Genomic DNA, 22,048 nt, shown 5'->3' on the forward strand with positions numbered 1-22,048 from the left:
AACTATGCCTAGCCTCACAGATGAACTAGGACTTGCCTGACATGGTGCTCGATTATGGTGCTGTGTACATCAAGACTCTGCTGCAACATTCATCATGATGTAATGACGCTTCTTGCTTTGGACTCATTTTTCTACCCACATTGAGCTATGGACTAGAGATATACTGTGGCCAAGTTATAATAAAAATTTCTGTCACGCTTCCGTGCCTCACTACTGGCTAGTGTAGGGAATGGAAGCGTGTGCTTCCTCCTTACCACTGCTTTAGCTGCCCAGACCCAGTGTATACACTTTTAAGTATTCATGCATCTAAATGCTAGTTGTACAGCAAAAAACCTTGTATAAGCCTGCAACACTATTTTCATATAAAAATGTACTGAATAAAGTCCACATATCTAAAATAACTGTCTACTTTATCATGGATTTCCCAATGCTGCACTACTCTACAACAATTACTGAAATGGTGATACAATAGAAAAGTACCTCACACAGCCAGTCAAGTGAGACCAAGTTTTAACCAAGTTTTATTATAGACTTTCCAATGTAAAACTGTTTGCAGACAGTACAGGGGGTTCCCATCATAATAATCAACAAACACTCATTCCGATCAGATCTACAGTATATATTGTCACGGTGTAAGAGAAGTGGCTACAATTACAACAGTATCAGTGCTCAAGAGAGCCAATTTATCAGGGCTGAAAGAACAGAAAGCTGCACTGCAACAAAAACAAAATGGTACAAGGTGTAAAATGCTTAACAGTCTGAATATGCAAGGGACCAAATCCTGTCATGTAAAAGGTTGACATATATTCATTTCAGTGAGTCATTAACGACAGAACAGTTCCTCTACTTTCGAAATGAGTAAAATATTTGACGACAAAAACAGAAACTGCTTTGAAAACGAGTCACATTCATCTATCAGACCCTTCAACTTAAAAAGTACAGCAATGCGGAAATTTAAAAACATTTTTTATGTTATATTCTATGGGGATTTTTTTTTTTTTTTTTTTTCATTACAAAAATGATCAGGGACAGACTTCCTACACATGCTCACTGGTCACTCTGTCCACTACAGAAATTAACTGGCTCTTCCAAACAGAACAACATTTTCTCCTAACACACCTATAGAGAGAAATGGAGAGTATCTAAAATGCAAAAACTGTGCACCCCCATATTGAAGACTACAAATCACCTGCAAGTATTTGTTTAAGAGATCAAGCCCATAATAGTGTTGCCTTTAACAAAAAGAAGAGTAGAGAACAGAGCCGGTGGAGGTTTTGAGTGATCCGTGTTGTTGTGAGGTGGGGTTCTTTGGGCGTGCTCAGTCGCTCATCTCCATATCCTCTTGATGGTGGTCGTCTCCGTTCTGTTTGGACTTCTTTGCGCCTTCTACCGCAGGCTTCTCCGGGGACTCGTCAACCTCCGGGGACTCCTCACCCTCCTGGGCCTTTGGGGATGAGGCAGAAGCAGAGTCAGAGTCACTCTTTCTACCTCCATCATCTTCCTCCTCCTCCTCTTCCTCCTTTCCGCTATCGTAACCCTGCTCTTCCTCATCATAGTCCCTTGTCACCTGTGAGAGCAGAGAGGGTAGGCTTCAGTTGAGTAATTCGAGGTAGAATCAAGTAGTACATGAAACCGATGATAAGAGAGAAATAAACAATCTGATTTGAATAGTGATGTACAATCAGTTTAGAATGTGATCTGCATGCATGAGGGAAATTCAGTAGTTCCTCCTTCAGACCTTAACGTCTCCTTTCTCACTGTCAGATTTGCGGTCCCTGTCGCGTTCCTTTTCTTTCTCCTTCTCCTTCTCCTTGCTCTTCTTCTTCTTGCTGGAGGAGCGCTCCCTTTCCTCTCTACTGCGCTCCCTGACCTCTTTCCGCTCTCGCTCTCTGCCCCGGTCCTTCTCCCGCTCCTTGTCCCTCTTTTTCTCCTTCTTGTGCCTGTGCGGACCGTGATGAATGTTCAGTATAGAGGTGCATGGTTTTAAATACAGAAAGGTGCCCATACATGATTACAATTAGTTAGCCATTCAATAATCAAGTCTATAAATACACACAAACCAACACTTTTTCGAGAGCCATTACTGAATTACACCTCAACTAATTTTCAACATGCATGTACATTCACCAGGCACCTGTCTGTTGAGGTTAGTAAGTGTACACAGTCTCCTTCACCAGTGACAGACTCACCGCCTAGGGGAAGGGGACCTGGACATTTTCCTCTTCGGGGAACGGGACTTTTTTGGTGACCTAGATGCACTGCGGCTTCGCCTGCGTCTCCTGTTCAAGACAAGAAAATCAACACACTGATGGTCAGAGAGGAAACAATGGCATTATTCACGTTGGCAATTTCATGAACGTGATGTCAGGACTGCATATTACAATCCATTAAAATTCCCTTAATTCAAGCAGTCCTGTGATGAAATCCACACTCACCGACTGATGCTTCGAGACCTCCTGGCACTGCTGTAGCTCTTGGGAGGGGTCTTGGAGCGTTTTTTAGACTTCTCTTCCTTCCTCCTATCCCTGTAACAGGCACAGAAAACATAAGAGCAAACAACAATTAAAAAGCCATTTCTTACTGTATGTCCCAGGGTAGGTACCACAAAGCAGATCTAACACCAACCTGGATTTACTGCGTCTGCCCCTGTCTCTGGAGTGAGACTTCTTCCTCCGCGGACTCTTGGATCTCCTCCTGCTCCTCGAGTTGGACCTCCACCGAGATCTGCTACTTGATCTCCTGCCACCAGGATGGACACTTTTAACCTCAGATCTGACAAAGTACCTTTCAACAACTAGGCTCAGACTAACTCACGATGGAAAGCTTCACTGTGGTGTGCTGATGCTCAACTCAGGGTTCATACAGAGGTCACATCACCAAACTTAAAGTACATTAGGCACCCTGTGTGAACCCTGACAACTACATTTATATATATATATATATATATATATATATGAATATATAAATCATGAATATGCATGAGTTAGGGTTGGCTGATAAACACATTTCCTTAATGACTTGTGACTAATGTTCATCAGTGATCTGAGTGCATATATAGAATGGGTTTGTCATCAGCAGCTCACCTGTGTCGTGAGCGAGACCTGGATCTCCTCCGCCTTGATTTGGACCTGGAGCGGGAATGTTTGCGCTTGTCCTCTTTCTTATCTGCAAGGTCATTCAATGTCAAGTTACTCAAACAAACAAGACTCATTCAGTCAAACACAGGCAGCTCAGTATCCAGATAATTAAGCAATAAGGCACAAGATGGCCATGGTATATACCCCTTAGCTGTGGTACACTTAGGACAAATGTACTAAGTCACTTTGGATAAAGGTGTCTGCTAAATGTCTTAAATGTAAATGTATATTCACAATATACCACAGCCTCAAGTGCCTTAAAATAACATTTCAAATGTTTTATCAAAATTGCTGAATGAATTGCAGGAGTGCTGTATCCATCTGCACAAAACTTAGCAAAATATGAAAAAAGAAGATGCTCATACCAGAATTCTACTTAGGTACGCAGGTTAACATATAGCCAACAGGCAGGTTAACATATAGCCAACAGGCAGGTTAACATATAGTGAATAAAGCCACTGATTGCACCCTATGAGTTGACTTAGCAATGTAATGTCATGAGAACTCACTTCCTGGCTCGATAGCTGCAGATATGAGTGACTGGGCTTCTCTGACCCTCTTCATGGCCTCCTCGATCTCCTTATTGGAGGCGTCAGCCTTCATGCCAGCATTGAGGTTCATCCCATGAGCCATTGGATTCAACCTGTAACGGCAAAAACTCACTTATAAAAGTCACATAGAAATAATGTAATTTGGAGGATATCACAAGATTTTTTGGGGGGCTTGAGGAGGGTTTTTTTTTTTGGGGGGGGAGTCTGATGCTGTATGTGGCTGTTTCTTTCAACTTTCATTTGTACGGTTGCCTGTAGCAACCTCATGATGTGTAGGGTGGGCAAATTTGAGTATCATGCCAGAGCTGGGTATGTAGTAAATAGCCTAAATCAATGTGACATTGAGCTGGGGAATGTAATCTGAATGACAGTCCAATATGCTGTACTAGAAATAGGGCCATACACACACACACACACACACACACCAAAAAGGCACCAGCCGTCACTGGTTGATATGTGCTTGATGCAAACCTTAAAACTGGGCAGAATTAGAGGAACACTTACTTAGGATCCATAGATGTCATGAGCTTCAGGAAATCAGCAGAGAGGGCCTGAGGGAGAGATTATCAGAGGTTATCAGTGGAAATGCACCGAGGCTATAATTCAAATGAATGGTAATGAAACGGGCATTGTGACTCAAGGAATGTAACCGGGTCAAACCTGAGGGTTCATGTTGTGCCCGGACATTCCCATAGCAGCCATCTGATCCATGTTGGGACCTCCGAGGGCCGACAGAGGTACGCCTCCCATCTGCAAGAACAGGAGGTCAGATTGAGACCATTGCATTTCATCACAAAACACAATCTAACATCTGACTATAGTGGGCACAATGTTTCCCCTTGATTATTTTTAAGGAATGGCACATAAAGGCATCCGAAGCAACACAATCAAACAGATCATGAGTGCAAAAGACACAAAGTAAAATAATAAACATATCATAGACACTTACTGATGCCAAAGGATTGGGTGTTGGGAGAAGGCCTCCCCCAGGCATCATCCCTGCCACGGCATTCGCTGGAGCCAGCAGTGACAAAGCTTTAGACTCGTCAGGAATAACTCCTGGGGGAAAACAACACAGAATCAGTGTTTGTCTTGGACAACGTCCACCACACTCAAAACAGACCCACTGACAAGCCTCCTCAGTCTAACTACTCTTACCACAATAGATATGTAGCAAGAAATGCATTCCATTTTTGTCTTTTGTCTGAAATGTTGGGTCCCTCACTTTAAAAATTATGACTGCAGAATACTACTACGATAAAAAGTCACAATACACACTGTGGTCAACACTGCCAAGATGTTATCACCTGGACTTGTTTTTTAAGTCATGAACCAAACGTAAGCAAGCACAGCCGGTTGTCCAGTGGGATGTGCTCTCAAGTGTCAATAGATGTTTTATGAACAAGCGACTGGTGCCGGCTGCTTCGCTACAAAGCACACAAAAACATCAAGATACACAAAACAAAGTTCATGATTTTGGCGTCAACAGTAGGGTACAGTTCATTACTTTTTGCTCAACACTTACCATTACCAGTACAAGAAAAAACAGAAAAGGCTCAACCAAATTCTGTTTTCTGGGCTTTTGCTGGTGGCTACTTTGTTCTTAAGAGCCCACAACACTTGACTGGCAACTGTGTTCACCAGGTGCAGTGCTGTACAGTTTGTAAAGTTTTTTCTTAACGCCATTAACAGAAAGAACTGAATAGGATTTCTCCAAAAAGGGCTATTGCCAGCAAAAGCCCTCATAGAATGGTGAACTATGTGCCCAATGCTGAAGAGAAAATTAACAAAACAGTGAAATAAAAGGGAAAGTCTTATGGGATGATCCATGGGTGTGCAATCTGAAATTAAGCTAATTTCAAATCAAAACAACTTTTCTTCACAGAGAGACACACAACAGAAAGGACACTTGAGAGAGAAACAGGATAAGCTGCAGAAGACAAAACTGTTGGTGGCATTTTCAGCAGGGCCTGGTATATAGGGCTGGCTGAACCAGGAAAAAGAACTGTAAAACACAACAACAAAAAGAAAGACCACCGTTAAACGTGTGACTTACTGAACCCTTTCAGAGTCATGTGGAGAGGATCAATAGAAAGCATTTCACTGCAACATCAAGCAGAGTCTTACTTTTAACAGCAGCGTTAGTGGAAATATTTGGGGATGGAGATGCACATATATATGAGGGGTATTACGGGATAATTATTCAAATTGGGAGGGTTACGGGCAAAACAAAAACAGTTAAGCGTGTGAAATTGTGAATCATCCTAATCATAACCAAAATGGTGTGTTCACATAGGCTTAGCCTACTCCCAGTGGCTGGAAGAGGCCAAATGTACATTATGCTGCACAAATCTACTCTAGAATGCATAATGCTGATCAGTTAATTTACCTTGCATGCTTTTTTCCTGTTTATTAGATGCAAGGCTACCACTGATTCATCATATTTTGATTATATCACAATCGGAAGGTTCCAGATTTGAGGGATAAGTCCTCAAGCCCTCAATTTACAAGGCCAATGTAACATTGAAAGGTTAATCTTATAATGAAAAGATGCCTTGGACAGAGGAAAAAAGAGAGTTAATCTTTACAGCAGAAAAACATTGGGGAGGTGTTTGCGAGCCTGGTTAGCCATTAATTAGTCTAATCTCCTGATGGCATTGGCAGCAGAGGACCACTTTCAGGCAGCAAGGAGGGGGCTCTGCAAATGCCTTGTCCACTACAAAAACCACAAATGACAGAGAGAAAAGTGTAAAAAATAGGCTAGACTGAAAAATCATGATCACACATGATTATATATGTATATATATATATATATTTCCCTTCTACCCCCTGTGTTGCCATCATCTGAAAAGCCTGGTGTAGTATTCGCTCTTAGTTTTTCACAAGCCAACAACTTTGATCTATAGCATAGAACATAGCATGGTGTTTGTTGCCTTGTGTTATTTGTCATTTTGTGTTAAAAACAAGAGGTAGAAACAAGACACAATGAACCAACCTTCAGCGAATGGGACGACAATCAGGGCTCTGTCCACGAAGACGGTGTTCGTCAGGTGCTGGGACACTCCAACCGACTCAGACTCAAGGAACTTTACAAAACAGACACGTGAAGTCACAGGCAAGGGAGATTCACTGGAAGAAAATACAAATATGTTGTGCAAGAAATACAAACAAGGGTTCTCGACATGCCTAGTAGATCTAGTTAAGATTTGTATTTGTGAGTACCTTCCTGAAAGTAAGGTGGCTAACTACATATTCATACTCACTTTGCAAGCCACATCTATACGAGTCTCTGCATATTTACAATTGGCCATGGAGCAATTGAGACAACTGAATCTATTGTGGCAATCTTCTCTTGTCTTTGCCTCGAGAACGTCAGAGAGATGATCAAGATGTCTCATATTTCCTACCTTAACTGCAGTGCAGCCAGAAGTAATTCGACAGGTGAAAAACAGTAGAGCACAGAACACAGAAATTAGCTCCTGCTAGCAGACCCCTGCATCAAGGCCAACTAGCTAGCTACTTGGCAACAGACTGAGATGCAGATGTTCTAAAGAATAAAACTAACGTAAGCCACTAGCTAGGCAACTGCCTAGAAAACGACTATTTTGTTGAACAGCTAGTGGAGGCAAACATTAGCAGGTGTCAGTCATCCTTGCTCAGATGGATAGCTAGCTATTAGCTACCCAGCTAGGCGCGAGCTCCTTTATCTACAGCTACAACATCCCTGGCGCGCGAGCGCAAACTCGTGCAAGCAAGTTAGCCTAGCCTGCACCATTACTCACAGGCCCCCCAACCCCCAAAAATATGACCAACGGTGGCAAAAATATAGTAGAACATTTCGCTAAAATGAATATATGCATATATGGAATACTCACTCTGGTGGAAATAACTTGAGGTCTTCAATATTTCCAAGGAATCCGAACAGAGTTCTCATCTGTTCGGATGTGGTGCTCGGAGAGACATTGGTCACTTGAATAACGTTCGTCATTTTCCACGCCTAACGTTAGTTCTTGGCAATTGGAAGCGCACAGGAGTCAAGATAGGTGTAACGTCTAAATTATATAGACAACTTTAAACACAAGTTTTGTGCTAAGCAAACACGAAAAGTGTACTCATTTTCACTAAAGTTGGCTCGCCAGCTAATCCTTGCTACACCACCGCCATTTGCAACCAGAACAACGTTGGAAAATCACGTGACTGTGTTGTGGGTGCGGCCGGGATGACGTAGTTCTGGGGTATGATCATTTCTGTTTCCATAATATATTGTTCACCCATCAAAACGCCTTGATATTTTCTGTTGAGTGAAAACAGACTCATAGGTACAGCGAGATAGTAACAATTCTTTTCCTGGTCATCACTTTTCCTGGTCATGATCTGTGGAAACACAAAGCACACACCGACCACTGAAGAAGAGCGAACACAGTCTAGCGGAGAACAGAATTTGAAACAACCCCGGAACTAGTATATTTAGTGGTATGGCCAGCAAAGCGTCTGACATAACCATGGTATGCCGGTATAAATGTTTCTTATTTCAAGTCGACTACGTTTTTGGAATGATTTGCTGTCCTCACATTGTTTATGAGACATTTATTTGTAAAACCTGTTGCTTCCTATCTGTGCATCTTTAGCAGCTAGCACGCGTCAATCTCTGCACCAACTCAGCTGCCTGTCACACAACTTGCTCTGCAAGTCGTGAGTTCTCAAACATCTAAACGGTGAGTCAGTAAGTGCTCTCTAAATATTTTGTTTATGCTCTTATCGTTGTTGTTTACTTTATTGCATGGTACAATTGCTGGGAAACACGGCTATCTAGCAAAGGTGGCGCAAATTAGCACTGAATTTCAAAACCATGCATGTTTTTATGCAAGTGAGATGATGACCTAGGGTTGATTGATGACGACACTGATTGCACGAAACTGCAGACCTTTAGAGCTAGCTTTACTATTCCTCTGTTAGATGGTGTTACTGAAATTGCAGTTATATCCTTAGAACTTGTCATGAATAAATGTAATAAAGAGTTGCTTTGAAGCCTATCCTGAGCAGGTAGCTAAGACTAACTATAATTTCTCTTCATAGGACACGCTCTACTCAACCTCAACCCTAGTTTGGTGTTGATAAGACTTGCAAATGAATGGCTTCATCCTGAAACCAACACTGTACCAGAAGGACACAGGATGCACTCAGGATTCACCTTCACATTGTCCCATTGTCGTCAAAAACAGGATATCTGAGCTTGTATGTGGGAGCTATGGGTATTCTGAGAATTATAGTCAACAGTGTGGGTAGGATGAGTACTTTCAGATCCTATCAGATTGTGCTCCTTCTTGCAGCTGCGTTGGCCGTTGTAGCCTTCTACTACTTTGGTTCGGAAAGGCAGAATTTCTCCAGCACCACTAGGCGCATCAAGCAGACCCAGGCCAGCCACAACGCCAACAGAAATGATGCTGACCTCTCCTTGGACACTAGACTGCTGCACTCGGAGGGAGAGGAGGAGGAGCAGGTGGAGGACGGCAGGGTCAGGAGGGCAGACAGTGGGGCGGAGGGCGATCAGTGTTACCATGCTCTCATGATGTTTACCAAGGTGGACAAGAGCCGGAGCCTGCAGGAGAAGTTTCGTGTCGCCATGTTGTCCATGGTAAAACATGCCCAGTTCCTAGAAGGGGAGATACTGGTCCTCCATTTTGTGAGTGATGAGGGCAGCCGAGAGCTGGGAGAGAGAATGCTCCTCGAACTGCTCCTGGATGCATCTTTTCAGTATGAGGTAAATCATAGATCACCACACTCAGTGAATATGTATGCTTGCATTGCCACATTGAGGCATTTCAGTTAGGTTATAAGATGTTAAGAACAGACATATGCCTAATCCCTAACCCGATAAACACACAGGCCTTGTTTGGCAGTGCAGCTGGAGAATTTACCAATGCATCGAGTGAACAGTTGTGAAACACAAGGGGGCAGTGTTGGCTTTTCAAAATATCCTACTGTTTCAAAATAGCTCTCCCAACCCCTTTCTCTCCACCACTGTGAGCCACAGGAAAGGATTATGCTATACAGTCTCTGCATAGTCTTGACAAACTGTGTATCAGGGGAGGCTGGTGGAGGCAGAAATGGGAGGACGTGCTCATTGTAATGCATGGAATGGAAAGAGGAACGGTATCAGGATTTCTTCCTTCACCATATATATTGTATAAATATAATTGTATACTGAGCATGAATGTTCTAGTGCGCATAATGACTGCTCAAGTCAATGAGAGAGCCCTTTAACTAGAATTGATGGCTGCTGAAACCTGTGATTTAGCATAGAAGCCTGACCTCAGATTCTCATTAACTCGAAATATCCCGATATTCTCTCTCTTTCTTTCTATTGTTTCTCTCTCTTCCTCTCTCCATTTGTGATTAGCTGAGTTCTGTGTGCTCTGTCTAAGCAGCGAGAAGCTCTACCACCCCCTATTTTGCATCACAGAGCAGGAGACAACAAACAAAAACAAGTTGTTTATCCCCTCAAAAATGAACCAAAAAAATATCTCATCATCATCAAATGACGGATGTTGAAGCACTTCATTAGCTTATAGGCTGGCCTCTGCCTTGGGGTTTAGTTGCGGTTTGCTCAGTTTAGCATCTAGGTGGCTTGGAGCCAGAGGGACAGATTACTCTCTCTCTCTCTCGCTCGCTCACCCTGCTCCAACACCCCGGGCCCACAGCACAGCAGTGTAAATACAGTGTAATGCTATATAATAAGCACTGGACAAGCCGTGACATACAGTTTATGCTGCTGTGCTGGTGTCAGCTGCAGCATGGGGTGTGATGTAGCAACACTAAATTGAGCACAGCTTTGAACAGCATGGATTGTTGTATGGTCACGGAGATGACTAGTATAGAGAAAGAGAGAGAGGAAGACTGTGGAAAATGAAACTTGTAATTGTTCACTCCCACACACAAACTTACTTGTGTCAATGTAAATTGCGTACAGTAGCAGAACAACAATTATGTTGATTCTCCTGTTTTATTCATTTGATCCTGGCTGCTTTTTCTGTGGGCTCCACCTCTGTGGGCTACATGTCTCTCAAGCATTCCTATTGTGAAATTAAAGTGAAAGAATGCCTATATTGCTTGAGGTCAACCTATCGGCTCATGTTTCCTGACTAGCCCAATGGAGAATTGAGGTGATCCATACAAGTATAAGCCGCCAGCACCAACACACGCACACATATCAAGCTCATTAATGGGAGCTACCCTAGGCAGGCGACGTGAGCATGTCCTCACCTCATTTTTAAAAATTATTCATGGATGAGTTGGAAAAGTGCCAACACAAGTGGTTATGTCACCCCTCTGTGACACCCTGACTGTTCAGTGAGAGAACTGTGAGACCCTGTGAGACCACTGTAAACAGTTCACAGAGTCACACTGCAGGGGGGCCATGTTCGTTACAATCTCTAACCACCATGCTCACACATACACAATTCTAAAATAAACTAACATCTAATCTGACTTTGGTCAGTGAAATTTTGCATGCAAGCATTAGGAAATGACAGTCACATATTCCTCAGCGTGTGTGTGTGTGTGTGTGTGTGTGGATTGGGTTGGGTTGTGTATTATTTATTAGGCAATAGGCACAACTTTTGGTCAGGGCAGGGGCTTTCCGCCGTCAGTTTTGTTAAACAGGCACTCATGATGTAGAGGGGTGACTGTCTATGACCCTGGTCCCTTGTTCAGTGAACTGCAGCTGGGCCAGCAAGTCAGGAAAGCCGAAAGGAAGCTTTGTTCAATGTGGGCTTCCCCTCTCAAACCAATAGACTGCAGCTGTACAGGCCTAACACACATCTGTTTATATTCACTCATTTGCATCCAACTCTGCTCCTCATGTTTGTGTCTTTTGGAATATTATGCTAATGTAGCGCAAATGCATAGTTAGTAAGATTTCTTTTTTCCTTTTTTTTTTTTTTCTTTCTTTCAATCAAAAATACAAAGCGGATGTTTCACTCCGATTTGGAAAGGAAGCTATGTTCTCTACCCAACAAGGTGACTGGAAATATGTCACCTTCTTTTTCTCACTTATGAGTCACTCACAATGAGTGCATTTTTTGCTTTTTTTAGTAGTAGGCAGTATTTCAGTCTTTGTATGAGGAGAAAGAAGCAGACACATTTCATCATACCAACAGTATTCTCATGATGCATTTTGAGAATCTAGCATGCATTTTCACTGGGTGAGTGTGGTAATAATATATAAGAGTACTATTGGAAGCTGGTGAGACATGAGAAACCTTTACATTTTCAATAATATTAGCCTTCATTATTATGTTCCTCACCGCTTTTTGAACCCATTCTCTTAGCTGCTGTTTACCATCGACTATGTTGTTAAGGCTGCGGTCTGTAACCTCAATGTTGTATCTCCCTATTAGGTCTAAGGCCCCAGCCACACTAAATTATCAGAAAACTGATCTAAACGGATACGTATGAAATCACTATCTGAGTTGATCCGTGGGATTTGGCTGTGACTTTTGAAACAATCCGTAAATGAACAGATAGCACTGTTTGGTGTGGCCGGGACCTAAATGGTGTTATTATGTGGTCTAGCCAGGTTTTTGGGCCCTTAGCTGTCTTTCAGAGAACCCCATGCTGCAGACAGATTAGCTGTGCCTGGGTCCCAAGGGGTCTAATACGGAGAGCGGCCATTTAATTTGATAATGCCCCCCTTTTCCTCAGCTAAGTAATTATCCCAGTGTTCCATTTGGTGAGGACGCTTAATCTCCCCCTTTTGGTTGTAATGTAGTTGATCAAAACTATCCGACCCAGAAGAGGGTCTTTTCCACTTGGACCCAATAACGTAAGTTAAAAAGTGTGTTCTATCAGCACCATGGTTCAGTTCTGAATAATTTTGTGCTTTGGCCTAATGAATAGTAATGTAATGTAATCTGCTTCACTTGGCCAAACCTTTGCTTTATTAATGACCAAAAATGTCTAAAAGTTTTAAGTGAGAAGTTATGGCTTACCCAGGAACTTCAAAATGGCACCACCACCCATAACTTCACCTACGCACGAACAAGGTTTTCCAGCACACGGCAGATACCTGCTATAGTGCTGTCTGTTGGTCTACTGTACTTCAAACAACATGTACTCATCACTTGGCAGGTTGCTTAGGATTCAAAGCTTCTCTCAAACATTAAAACTACCATGACAACAGTAAAACAAGGATGGGACAAGTCTAACCATAGCTGCTGTTGTTTTGCAATGTTCTGTTGTTTAAAAGAGTGAGTTTATTTGGCATGGGCTATGGATGCACTGCACTGCTCACATCACCTGATTTTAATCGGTTGTGTAGAAATTGCTGTAGGTCTGACAAAGAAAATGTAGTTTTTATGCACATTTCTTAAGGTCCCTGGTAAATGAAAATGGCTGAACTATTTGTTTCAATAAGCAGGGGAGGTGTAGACATTGGCATGGTGAACAGACATACAAAATGGCATCAACATCGGTTGTCATATAGCTGACACATTAGTTAAGGCGATTTGGTATTTTCAATGGTAGCTCGGTTCAGGCCATAACGAGGCGAGTGCATGTGGGGTGGTGAGGCTCTCACTCCAGTGTTCTCTGTGCCGTGGTGCTCTCAGCTGTAAGACATGTGGGAATGGCCAAATCAGCAACCCATTGGGTGAAATTCAATTGTGGTTTCTAAGTTTTACAATTTGCAACAGATAGTTTATGTGAACATCTGTAATTGCACTGCCACTGTGGTTAGTGTGTGTTGTACACAAAGTGAAGCATGGTTTGTTATTCAAAACTACATATCTGTATTAGAGTGTAATATTGCTCCACAGTGCTGACCAGGGTTGTTTTGATTTCTAAACACACTGTTGGGGGGCTTACTTTAATCTTTCATAGAACATTAAATTGCACATCCCAGTATGCATCTGATTAAAATATGTCTCCCATATTGTTTAATCTCTGGCCTCTAGCTCACACCACAGCAGCGTTTAACTAGAGGAGCCCAGCCCTGCTCGTAATCTAAAATATGTTTGAACATATTTGTTCCTGCAGGAATAAAAACCTTATAAAGGGAGGAATCTGTGGTTACTGTATTTCTAATCCTCTTTCAGTAATCTGGAGAGGCATCCACATGATCCGACCAGGCACTGCTGCTTCTTTGCCAGTCTACACACTAGTGCATCATGGGATTAGAGCCCTGTAATCCCATGGGGGGGCTGCACAGGGCAAGATCATGGGAGGTGTGAGAATGACCTGGTGAGAGGAAGGGACAAACGGAGTGGGCTGGGAGTGCTCCAGGGGTAGTTGGGAGGTGGGGGGGGGGGGGTTATATAGAGATCAGGACAATAAATCAGGGGCAACATGTGATATGATTGTTGGGGCACATGATGATATGTTGTTATTGTTCAAGGTGGAGTTCCATGATGTGGGAGCCCTGACCCAGAAGCTCTTCCCCATCGTGGAGGCCATGCAGAAGCACTTCAGCGCCGGCTCCGGGGCTTACTACAGCGACTCCATCTTCTTCCTGTCTGTGGCCATGCACCACATCATGCCCGAAGGTAACTCTTTTTTAGTGACAGTTCCAAATGTAGGCCTTATGTTTCACTTCGTCATTTATCTGGACCTACACAATTGATAACTATCAGTTAACATATGAACAATATATTATATTGATATATATGATATATGATATATTTCTTAGGTGGTTCTGATATTTTGGTCATCACTGTTCCTTTAAACAGTACATGTATTATTTAAGCAATAAGGCGTGAGAGGCTGTGCTTTATGGTGAATAAAGTCACAGCTGAGCGGCGTGTTCGGCCTGACTCGAACAGAGGGCCAGGAAGATAAAGCACAGACTCAAAGTGCCTTATTGCTTTTAACAGTTACAAAACAAAATGGACAATTTTAACAATTAAACAATGCCTTTAGTATTTATTGCGAGATAGATTGTGTTGGTTTATGCCCTGCGCTCAGAAATATAGTTCTCAAAACGGCCACTTGTCAAGGTAACGTGATAAACAAATCTTTGTAATTCAAGTGTTTGCGCAGGGATATTACTGCAATGTATGGTAAACAGGAAAAAACCCGTTGTAATTGTTAATTTATCAGGGAATAAAGCACAGCTTCTAATGCCCCTCGGCCAATCACAATGCTTAATCTGATCAAACCATTGTATAAAGGTAATTCATTCATACTCGCTATATTAGTTGGACATTTGCCTACACCACGTACCAGAACTCCACTGCTATTTTTTACTCTCTGACTCACAGAAAGTGCCTCCAGAGTAGATCCCAAGGTGCCCAGCTTCATCTAAAGTTTGGGCTGGTGGATGACTAATCTGCTTCTAATTTAGTCTGAATCCCAACAGACTGTGCAGCAGAGATAGTTGGCCTCTGAATAACAGCTGCCTGTCTGTAAGCACAGAGCCTTATTTCCCTAGTCTCTCTCTCTCTCTCTCTCTCTCTCCTCTCCCTCCCAAACCCTCGGAGAGCATGACTACGTCAGTAAGTGGGCACAGACCAGGGTTTGTGGAGTACTCTGGAGTGTTTTGCAGTAAGGGTGTGGCATGTACACTCAGGTGTGTGTACACACACACACACACACACACACACACACACACACACACACACACACACACATAAGGGGAATTATTTGAGTGGGTTTTCATCCTTGCTTGTTATCTTGTATCTCTCACACACATTTCCATATACTCACACTCATATTCACACCTTCTCTCAAAACTCAAACACATTTACTCTCTCCCACACACATGCATACACATACTCTGCCACTCTCACCTTCACATACACATTCACTGACGTGCACACACTTTCTCTGCCCTGCTACCTTAGTGTGTGTGTCTGTGTCTGTGTGTCTTGCACTGCACTGCTGGAGAGGGCAGCACGGGCAGGTGACTGACAGGCACATGGCATGGTGCAGTCCCCCCCAGGGAGGGAGGAAGGACGTGTTGAGTTCGATTGCCGCTGTCCGCATCACTGCCCCCTCAGTGGGAGCTGATAGTGGCAGTGAGTCCCCTCTGTCTCCATCACACCGCTCCGCCAGAGCGCTTTTCACACCCCAATGGAAGGACAGCATGGGGCGGCACTCAGCAAGTGGAGCAAGTGACCAGGCTTTTGAGGCCAAATCGAAACTCCTTACATGACACTTTTCCTCCATCTCTCTCACACACACACACACACACACACACACACAGTCTCTGTGCTCTGCGGTCCAGACAGAATGACACACTTCCAGAGGAGACAGAGAGAAGACATGGGGGGGGGATTAACCCTAACCCTAACTGTGGGGAAACATTAATGGATATGCAGGTTAATGAAATGAAAGTATTGCTAATTGGCTGTGGAGTTTGTAAGATTGTCTAGGTCAGTCAATAATCTATTAGGTCTATGGCCATAGGGAGGAAAAGGTCCGGAAGGAGCACAAAGTAGAATTTCTAAATCTTAACTTTGAGCTCTAATAAGAGAAGATTGCAGTTTCACATTTACAGTCTTCACACTTGAGTGGGTCAAGGTCTTGTATAAAGTGTTCTATGAATGCTAGACTGGTCAATATAACATTGCTTAAGGCCCAGGCGAAGGAGTTGACTTCAGACAAGAAAACTCACTCAAAGAAAGTAAACAAAGTCATTGGAGGCTAAGAATTGATGGGGTGGAAGTGAAGGACTTTGAACTGATGTTTTGTCACTCACAGCTTTCAGTTCTGACAATTTACTGGAGAATCCAACCAAATCCCCAGTGGATTCTTAGCAGTTTTGCAAGAGACATTGGGTATTTGTCAGGCTGCTTTCCCTTTCAAATAGCAATCAAAATGTTACTTGAGGATGAAAGTAGTTGCTCTGCCCATCCTGTGGCATGGAATATGTTTTATTTTCCTTGCTTGAGTTCTGACTAAATTGCAGAGCTGTGTGCATGTGTCCGTTGTTTACCTCTTTTAGAGATTGACCTAGCGTGCGGAACTGTTCTGCTGGAGTCTTTGCTCAAAGATTGGGTGTGAGAGAGATATCGACAGAAAAATAGGTTTGTTGTATGTGTGCGAGCGTGACTCAATGTTGTGTATTTTCCGCACTGTTGAGTGCCAGAATTGCCTCTTCACTCAAATACACAGACCAGGATGTCAGACCAAGATGCGAAGAGAAAGTAGGTCAAGAGAAGTTGTATTTTATTCATCATTTTGGCCATTTGTATGGAAATGCTCCAGCTATTAGGAATTATGCAGGTTTCTATGGGCTTTAGTTGAGTTTCATTAGACCTCGTCCCTCTCTTACTCCAGCCTCCATCCAAACTGTGAATCCTTCATCTGACAACATGCATGAGGCAATGTAAATGGTGTCAATGGCAACCCTGTCAACGGAAATGTAATCAAACACCTAATCACATAGCGAGAGCACTTAGCCTACGCACTTGAAAAGTCCCTTTAGATAAGTGAGCTGAACCACAGCCTAAAAACAAGCGTGCGTTTTCAACAGTGGAAATATGTCTCAATCTTAATTAATGTCTTAATTAATGAAGTCCCAGAGAGATGCGTCATTTGCAACAACAGAGAATGTTTGTGCATCACCCCCATGGGCTTAGTGAACATGTAGTGACCTGACTCTCAATGCCACCCCATTTTCCACCTTCCGCCTGGCCTTTGATTGATTGAGCGAGAGTCGATGTGTGAACCACTTTGTTAGCATGATGGTGGTTGTGCCATGGATTGATGTGGTAGTCATGCAGCATAAGTGACCTTTTGCCTAGATATGTTGGCAGATACCATAGATGTAACATGTCCAGAATACCTCTTTGACAGCAGTTGTGACAGTAGGTGCGGTCTTCAATGATCCCTTATCTAGCAATCTAGCAAATATGTAATGTTTCAGCCAATGCAAGAGGGATTGGATGGCAAAATAAGGAAATGAGAGGCAAGATATTGAGATTGAATCTTTATTTGTGTTAGGACTCATGCTCTATGTGCTGCTTCAAGATTACATCACGTTTTTACGAGGCAGGGATGGAAGAACTTCAAGGAATCGCAGCGCGGTCACCAGGCATTTCCGTGGATGCCCGATGGGGGGTCTGTCTGCTCGAATCATATCTGCCTGCTCTCCCCAGCTGGGCTTGTTCTAGCTATCGAACCCTTCCCAACAGATCCATCAATACACTGGCTGAGAGGCCTGGGCTGAGCTTGAATGGGCTGGACCAGGGCCAGACTGTAGTGGGCAGCTATGTGGGTGACAGTGTTTAATACCTGGACATCATTGTTATACCTCACTCACCAGCCACAAAACAGCCCGATCTGGAGTGTTTGCTGTCTCATATGACAAATAAGGAAACTGAAAGCAGCTGTATTTTTCATATGCTGCCTCTGTACAGTGACATTTATGATCAGGATGTTTCTGCGAAGCGCCATTCTCATCTTGTACAGAGAAAAGTGCAATACAGTAGAGGTCTTGTCCTTCAGCCCAGCCTCGCTGCAGACAACAAGACCTGGATGCAGCCACAGCGTCATATTTGTTGACCTACATACAGAGAGAGAGAGCGAGAGAGAGAGCTTCAGTTCAGATCATACAGTCTTCACTGCATCCTACACACACATTTCAATTGATATTATACTGACTAGCACTTGTTTTGCATTCTTCTATCTTATCAAGTAGGATATGCTTGATCTTGAGATCCACAAGTTGCAGTATTACACAACCAAGTGCTTTTTGATGGAGCTCTTTGTCCACAATTAGGCCTTACTATTGAGTATCAGAGATGGAGCTATGCAGGATATAGGGTTTATGATGCGAGTTGGTAAGCTTTGAACAGAGCTCAGTGAATTAGCCTTCTAAGGCATACCCAAGCCATGTTAGTACACAGTATTTGCAAAGCAGATTGGCATACATCTGTCCGAGAGATTACCCATCACTACACATGCCAACAAAGTCTGCTTGAGTGTCAGGTGCCTATTGGATTGTGATATTTATAGAATTAGACATAGCCTATATGGAAATGAATGGGTCTAATAGTTTGGTTTGGTCAATTCCCATTGTTTTGTTCTGTATCCAAACTGTTCAAGCTCAGGTAAAACTTCCTTCGCAGCTGAACCCTCTTTAGCACTTAGGGCTTTTCTCACCTTATCTTGACCTTTTAGTTTAAGTTCTCACATAAGACTGGGAATTAACGTCATAGCCAGGTTGGCCTACTTTCTGTTGGAGGTAGTAACGTTAAGTTAACCTTCTCTCTGTTGTTGTTGCCACCGTCCTCGTCATGTTGAGGTGAGATGGACGGGAGGCAGGCACATGGCAGCAACAGTGTAATCCACTAAGCGCCCCAGGCGAACTCGTAGCCCCATAACCACATTAACTCCCGACTGCCTCTGACAGACAAGGAAGGAAAAAATATATAACCGAGATGGATTTACACCTATACTTGGGTACCCGTTCCCTTTTTATCCAATAAATGAGTCATTGAATGTTGTATGGCCGATTGTAAGCCTAGAGATTGATTGGAGGCGGGAGAGGGTGGATTGTAAGGGAACAAACAAGACAGCGAGATGGTGTTATTTTCATTTCATTCTTTGATTTGGTATTTGTGATTTCAAACAACTCCAGAGATCAAGTCATGTCGACATCACACCTGCAAACCCAGCTTTTATTGGATAATGGTATTAGACCTCAAGACCTTTTCTCTCCCTAGCCCCACCCCTATCCTTTGCTCCAGACACAACCCTTTCAGAAGGCCTGATTTAAACTAGACAAAGCAGTGTTGTGTAGTCAGTGGTCTCCAGCACGGCCCACTGAAGCCTGGTCTGTGGAGACCAGTTAGGCTGGGATGGTGGGCACGCATGGATGGGCGCCGGAGGTGGGCTGTGGCAGTGAACCCTGCATTGACTCCTTTAGTTCTGGGAATTGGTCTCTGTCCCCCGAGGAAAAGGAGAGGAGGCCCGGTGAAAGGAATTAGCAGAACACAAACACTCTGTTATACTGCTGACCTGCACTGTAAAGTTACCCTGAGGCACCACCAGAACCCCCCCTAGTTCCCCCCCCCCCTTTTTTTTTCTTACCTGTGGTAGTCTATAGACTTCTTTGCTGTTATTAATTAACAATTAACACTCAAACGTCTGCATTCAAGTATTTTTTTATTTTATTTTCAGAACAAGGCCAAGCAAATGCGTCATCAAAAACTGCAGAGCTTGAACGCCCTCGCCACATTTTCTTTCCGACTCAAATTGTCTCTGATGCAGTCCTGCAAAATCAAGACCAGATTCTCTCAACATAACGAGATATTTCCACAACTTTAATTTCATTGTCTTCTGTGTTAAATAGTATAACCGAAAACCTTGAAAGGATTAATGAAACACTCAACAGCAAGTCCAAATAAAATGTGACACTGCAACTGGCTTGTGTGGAATTCCTTATTTGTTATTCACCACCATTTAAAGTTCAAGTTTATTTAAAGCCCAATATCACTGTTTACAGTCTCAAAGGGCTTTACAGGCCCACAGGTATACAAAACCACATGCTAGCCTACCTCATAAGCGGTCAATTAACTGCTGCCGAATGATGATGCCATCTCCATAAGGTGCGTCTACTGGGTCGTCTGGAATTTCCTCCACAGGGGGTATCTGATCTGGAAGTGGCACACCACGTCTCATGGCCACATTGTGCAGCGTACAGCAGGCCATTGTGATTAGACAAGCTTTCTCCGGGGTGTATAGAAGCTTTCCACCAGCGGAATCAAGGCACATCCACCTGGCCGGTGGTTGTAAGAACGCTCCTGTCTGGTCTTGGGGTTTGCAAGCGGGGTCATGAGCCTTGGAGTGAGGGCATAACCTTGGTCAATGTGTTACATTTTTATAAAGTTGGGTTTTTATAAAGGTTAAACTAGATAATGGTTTTCATAATTACAAATCACTTACCAATCAGCCACCCATCTCTTTGAGCTAGACGCATCCCCACTGAGCTGTTCTGCAGCACAAAGGAGTCGTGTGCTCTGCCTGGCCAACGGGCCACGACATTCAGAAAATGGAGGTTTGGATCTGATATTATTTAAACATTAATGGAGTGTGGTACAGCTTACGGAGGAATGGGAATGGATCTAGAGAGGGCGCTTTGATGCGTATATGGGTGCAGTCTACAGCGCCAATGATATTTGGGAGTCCAGTTATAGCAAAAAAAAAAACATTCTTAATTTCTGTCTGTTGGTTAGCACTGTGCGGAAACGATATGTACTGGGGCGTGAATGATATAATAGCTTTCAGTACTCTTGGAAGCGCACGACTCAAAGAAGACTGTGAAATGCCTGACCTGTCTCTCTCTCTCTCTCTGAAAGGATCCTGTGGCTGAAACTCTGAGTGCGCTAAGTACTTGCAGGTGTGGAGGCACAGATTTCACCGCCGTGTGTTTCGCCTAAGTTGGGGCTCCAAAGTATTGCACAATTCGAAAAGCAGTACTCTTGGCAATCTGAAACGGCTCAGCAGCCATTCATCCATCTCATTAAATAGATCTGTGCGATTTCTAAAAACGTGCATAAGGCCTGGATGACTAAAGCATCTAAGAGCAGTATGTAAGCCATTCAGAAGCAATATCATCCAAGGGTCTTTATAGTCTTAATTAGGATCAATGGACCAATAGTATTTCTTTATCCCACAAATGTAATATATGCCATTTAGCTGAATTTAATAATCCAATCATTATAATTACTCTAAAACATATGATAATCTAAATTTGATTATATGATTCATCCGTTTTTTGCATGTGTTTTTTTTTTTTTATGTTCCTCAAATTTAAGAACTGTTTCCTTGTGTTGGACAAACAATTTGTGGACTGTGAAAACAAGATGCTTTTTTCTTATCTTGGGAAGAGTGCTCTTGACCACTCGTAAAATGTTCTCTTACCTAAGAGAAGAGCAAAAATAAGAAAACATTGATGAATCCCAGAAATTAGTGGGTACTAACGAAATAAGAACAATCATTGGATACAAACAAAAATAAAAGGAAATTTGTTTGTATATCGCTTCCTGCATGAGGCCCATTGTGTGTTTATTTTAAACCACCATGCTCTACCTTTCAGCATTACATGCTGTCACAAAGGCTGTTATGTTTAAAACTGAACCAGGTATGGAATGTGGTGTGTGAGCATAAGTCATTGCCTGTGTGGGCCTTTGTGTTGAGTCATGATATAACCGCACCCCCCCCATCCCCCCCCCCCCCCCCCGAATCACAATGTTGTAACAGCAAAAGACTCTCTTCCTGCTCTCTCCTATACCACAGCAGGCCCAGTTAAGCCCCCCTCAGAACAAACAAACAGCACTCACTAGTTGGGGATGACTATCCGCCATTCCCCTCTACTGGTGTTACACATGAAGGCATTGTGAGGGGGACTTCCTTGTT

At 43.1% G+C, this 22,048-nt stretch overlaps 2 protein-coding genes across 5 annotated transcripts in view; one reads left to right on the forward strand and one right to left on the reverse strand.

Annotated features, from left to right (window-relative positions):
• Positions 1-504: 504 nt before the first annotated feature.
• On the reverse strand, positions 505-7,848 carry LOC310806177 (uncharacterized protein). Of its 3 annotated transcripts, XM_083672193.1 has the most exons (13): positions 7,564-7,675; positions 6,952-7,100; positions 6,684-6,817; positions 4,638-4,747; positions 4,349-4,438; positions 4,193-4,239; positions 3,647-3,780; positions 3,084-3,165; positions 2,626-2,739; positions 2,436-2,525; positions 2,190-2,279; positions 1,739-1,940; positions 505-1,567 (listed from the first exon to the last, which is right to left on the reverse strand). In XM_083672193.1, exons 2-13 carry the CDS (start codon positions 6,963-6,965, stop codon positions 1,319-1,321), a joined length of 1,356 nt encoding a protein of 451 aa, XP_083528319.1. In that variant the 5' UTR covers positions 6,966-7,100; positions 7,564-7,675; the 3' UTR covers positions 505-1,318. The 3 variants fall into 3 exon arrangements, with proteins under 3 accessions (XP_083528319.1, XP_083528320.1, XP_083528318.1); XM_083672194.1 differs by lacking the exon at positions 6,952-7,100 and having other exon boundaries at positions 505-1,444; positions 7,564-7,848; XM_083672192.1 differs by lacking the exon at positions 6,952-7,100 and having other exon boundaries at positions 7,564-7,848.
• Positions 7,849-7,962: 114 nt separating this feature from the next.
• Positions 7,963-22,048, forward strand: part of xxylt1 (xyloside xylosyltransferase 1) — a 29,905-nt gene continuing 15,819 nt past the window's right edge. Inside the window, exons 1-4 of one of the 2 annotated variants that reach the window (XM_083672529.1) lie at positions 7,963-8,193; positions 8,317-8,411; positions 8,765-9,449; positions 14,082-14,229. In XM_083672529.1, the coding sequence (XP_083528655.1) occupies positions 8,937-9,449; positions 14,082-14,229 (661 nt within the window). In that variant the 5' untranslated portion in view covers positions 7,963-8,193; positions 8,317-8,411; positions 8,765-8,936. The remainder of the gene's footprint in view (positions 8,194-8,316; positions 8,412-8,764; positions 9,450-14,081; positions 14,230-22,048) is intronic. The other variant, XM_083672528.1, reaches the window with a different exon arrangement.

The sequence above is a fragment of the Argentina silus genome, assembly GCF_951799395.1.
Source record: "Argentina silus genome assembly, chromosome: 6".
In the NCBI taxonomy this organism is placed as follows: Eukaryota; Metazoa; Chordata; class Actinopteri; order Argentiniformes; family Argentinidae; genus Argentina; species Argentina silus.

Excerpts from the sequence above, each read along its gene's own strand:
- LOC310806177 (XM_083672192.1), bottom strand. The coding sequence starts at position 7,676 with ATGACGAACGTTATTCAAGTGACCAATGTCTCTCCGAGCACCACATCC. Across the intron at positions 2,740-3,083 it reads AGGTCTCGCTCACGACACAG|GAGATCAAGTAGCAGATCTC; the intron begins GTGAGCTGCTGA and ends TCCTGGTGGCAG. Across the intron at positions 1,941-2,189 it reads AGGTCCCCTTCCCCTAGGCG|GCACAAGAAGGAGAAAAAGA; the intron begins GTGAGTCTGTCA and ends CGGTCCGCACAG.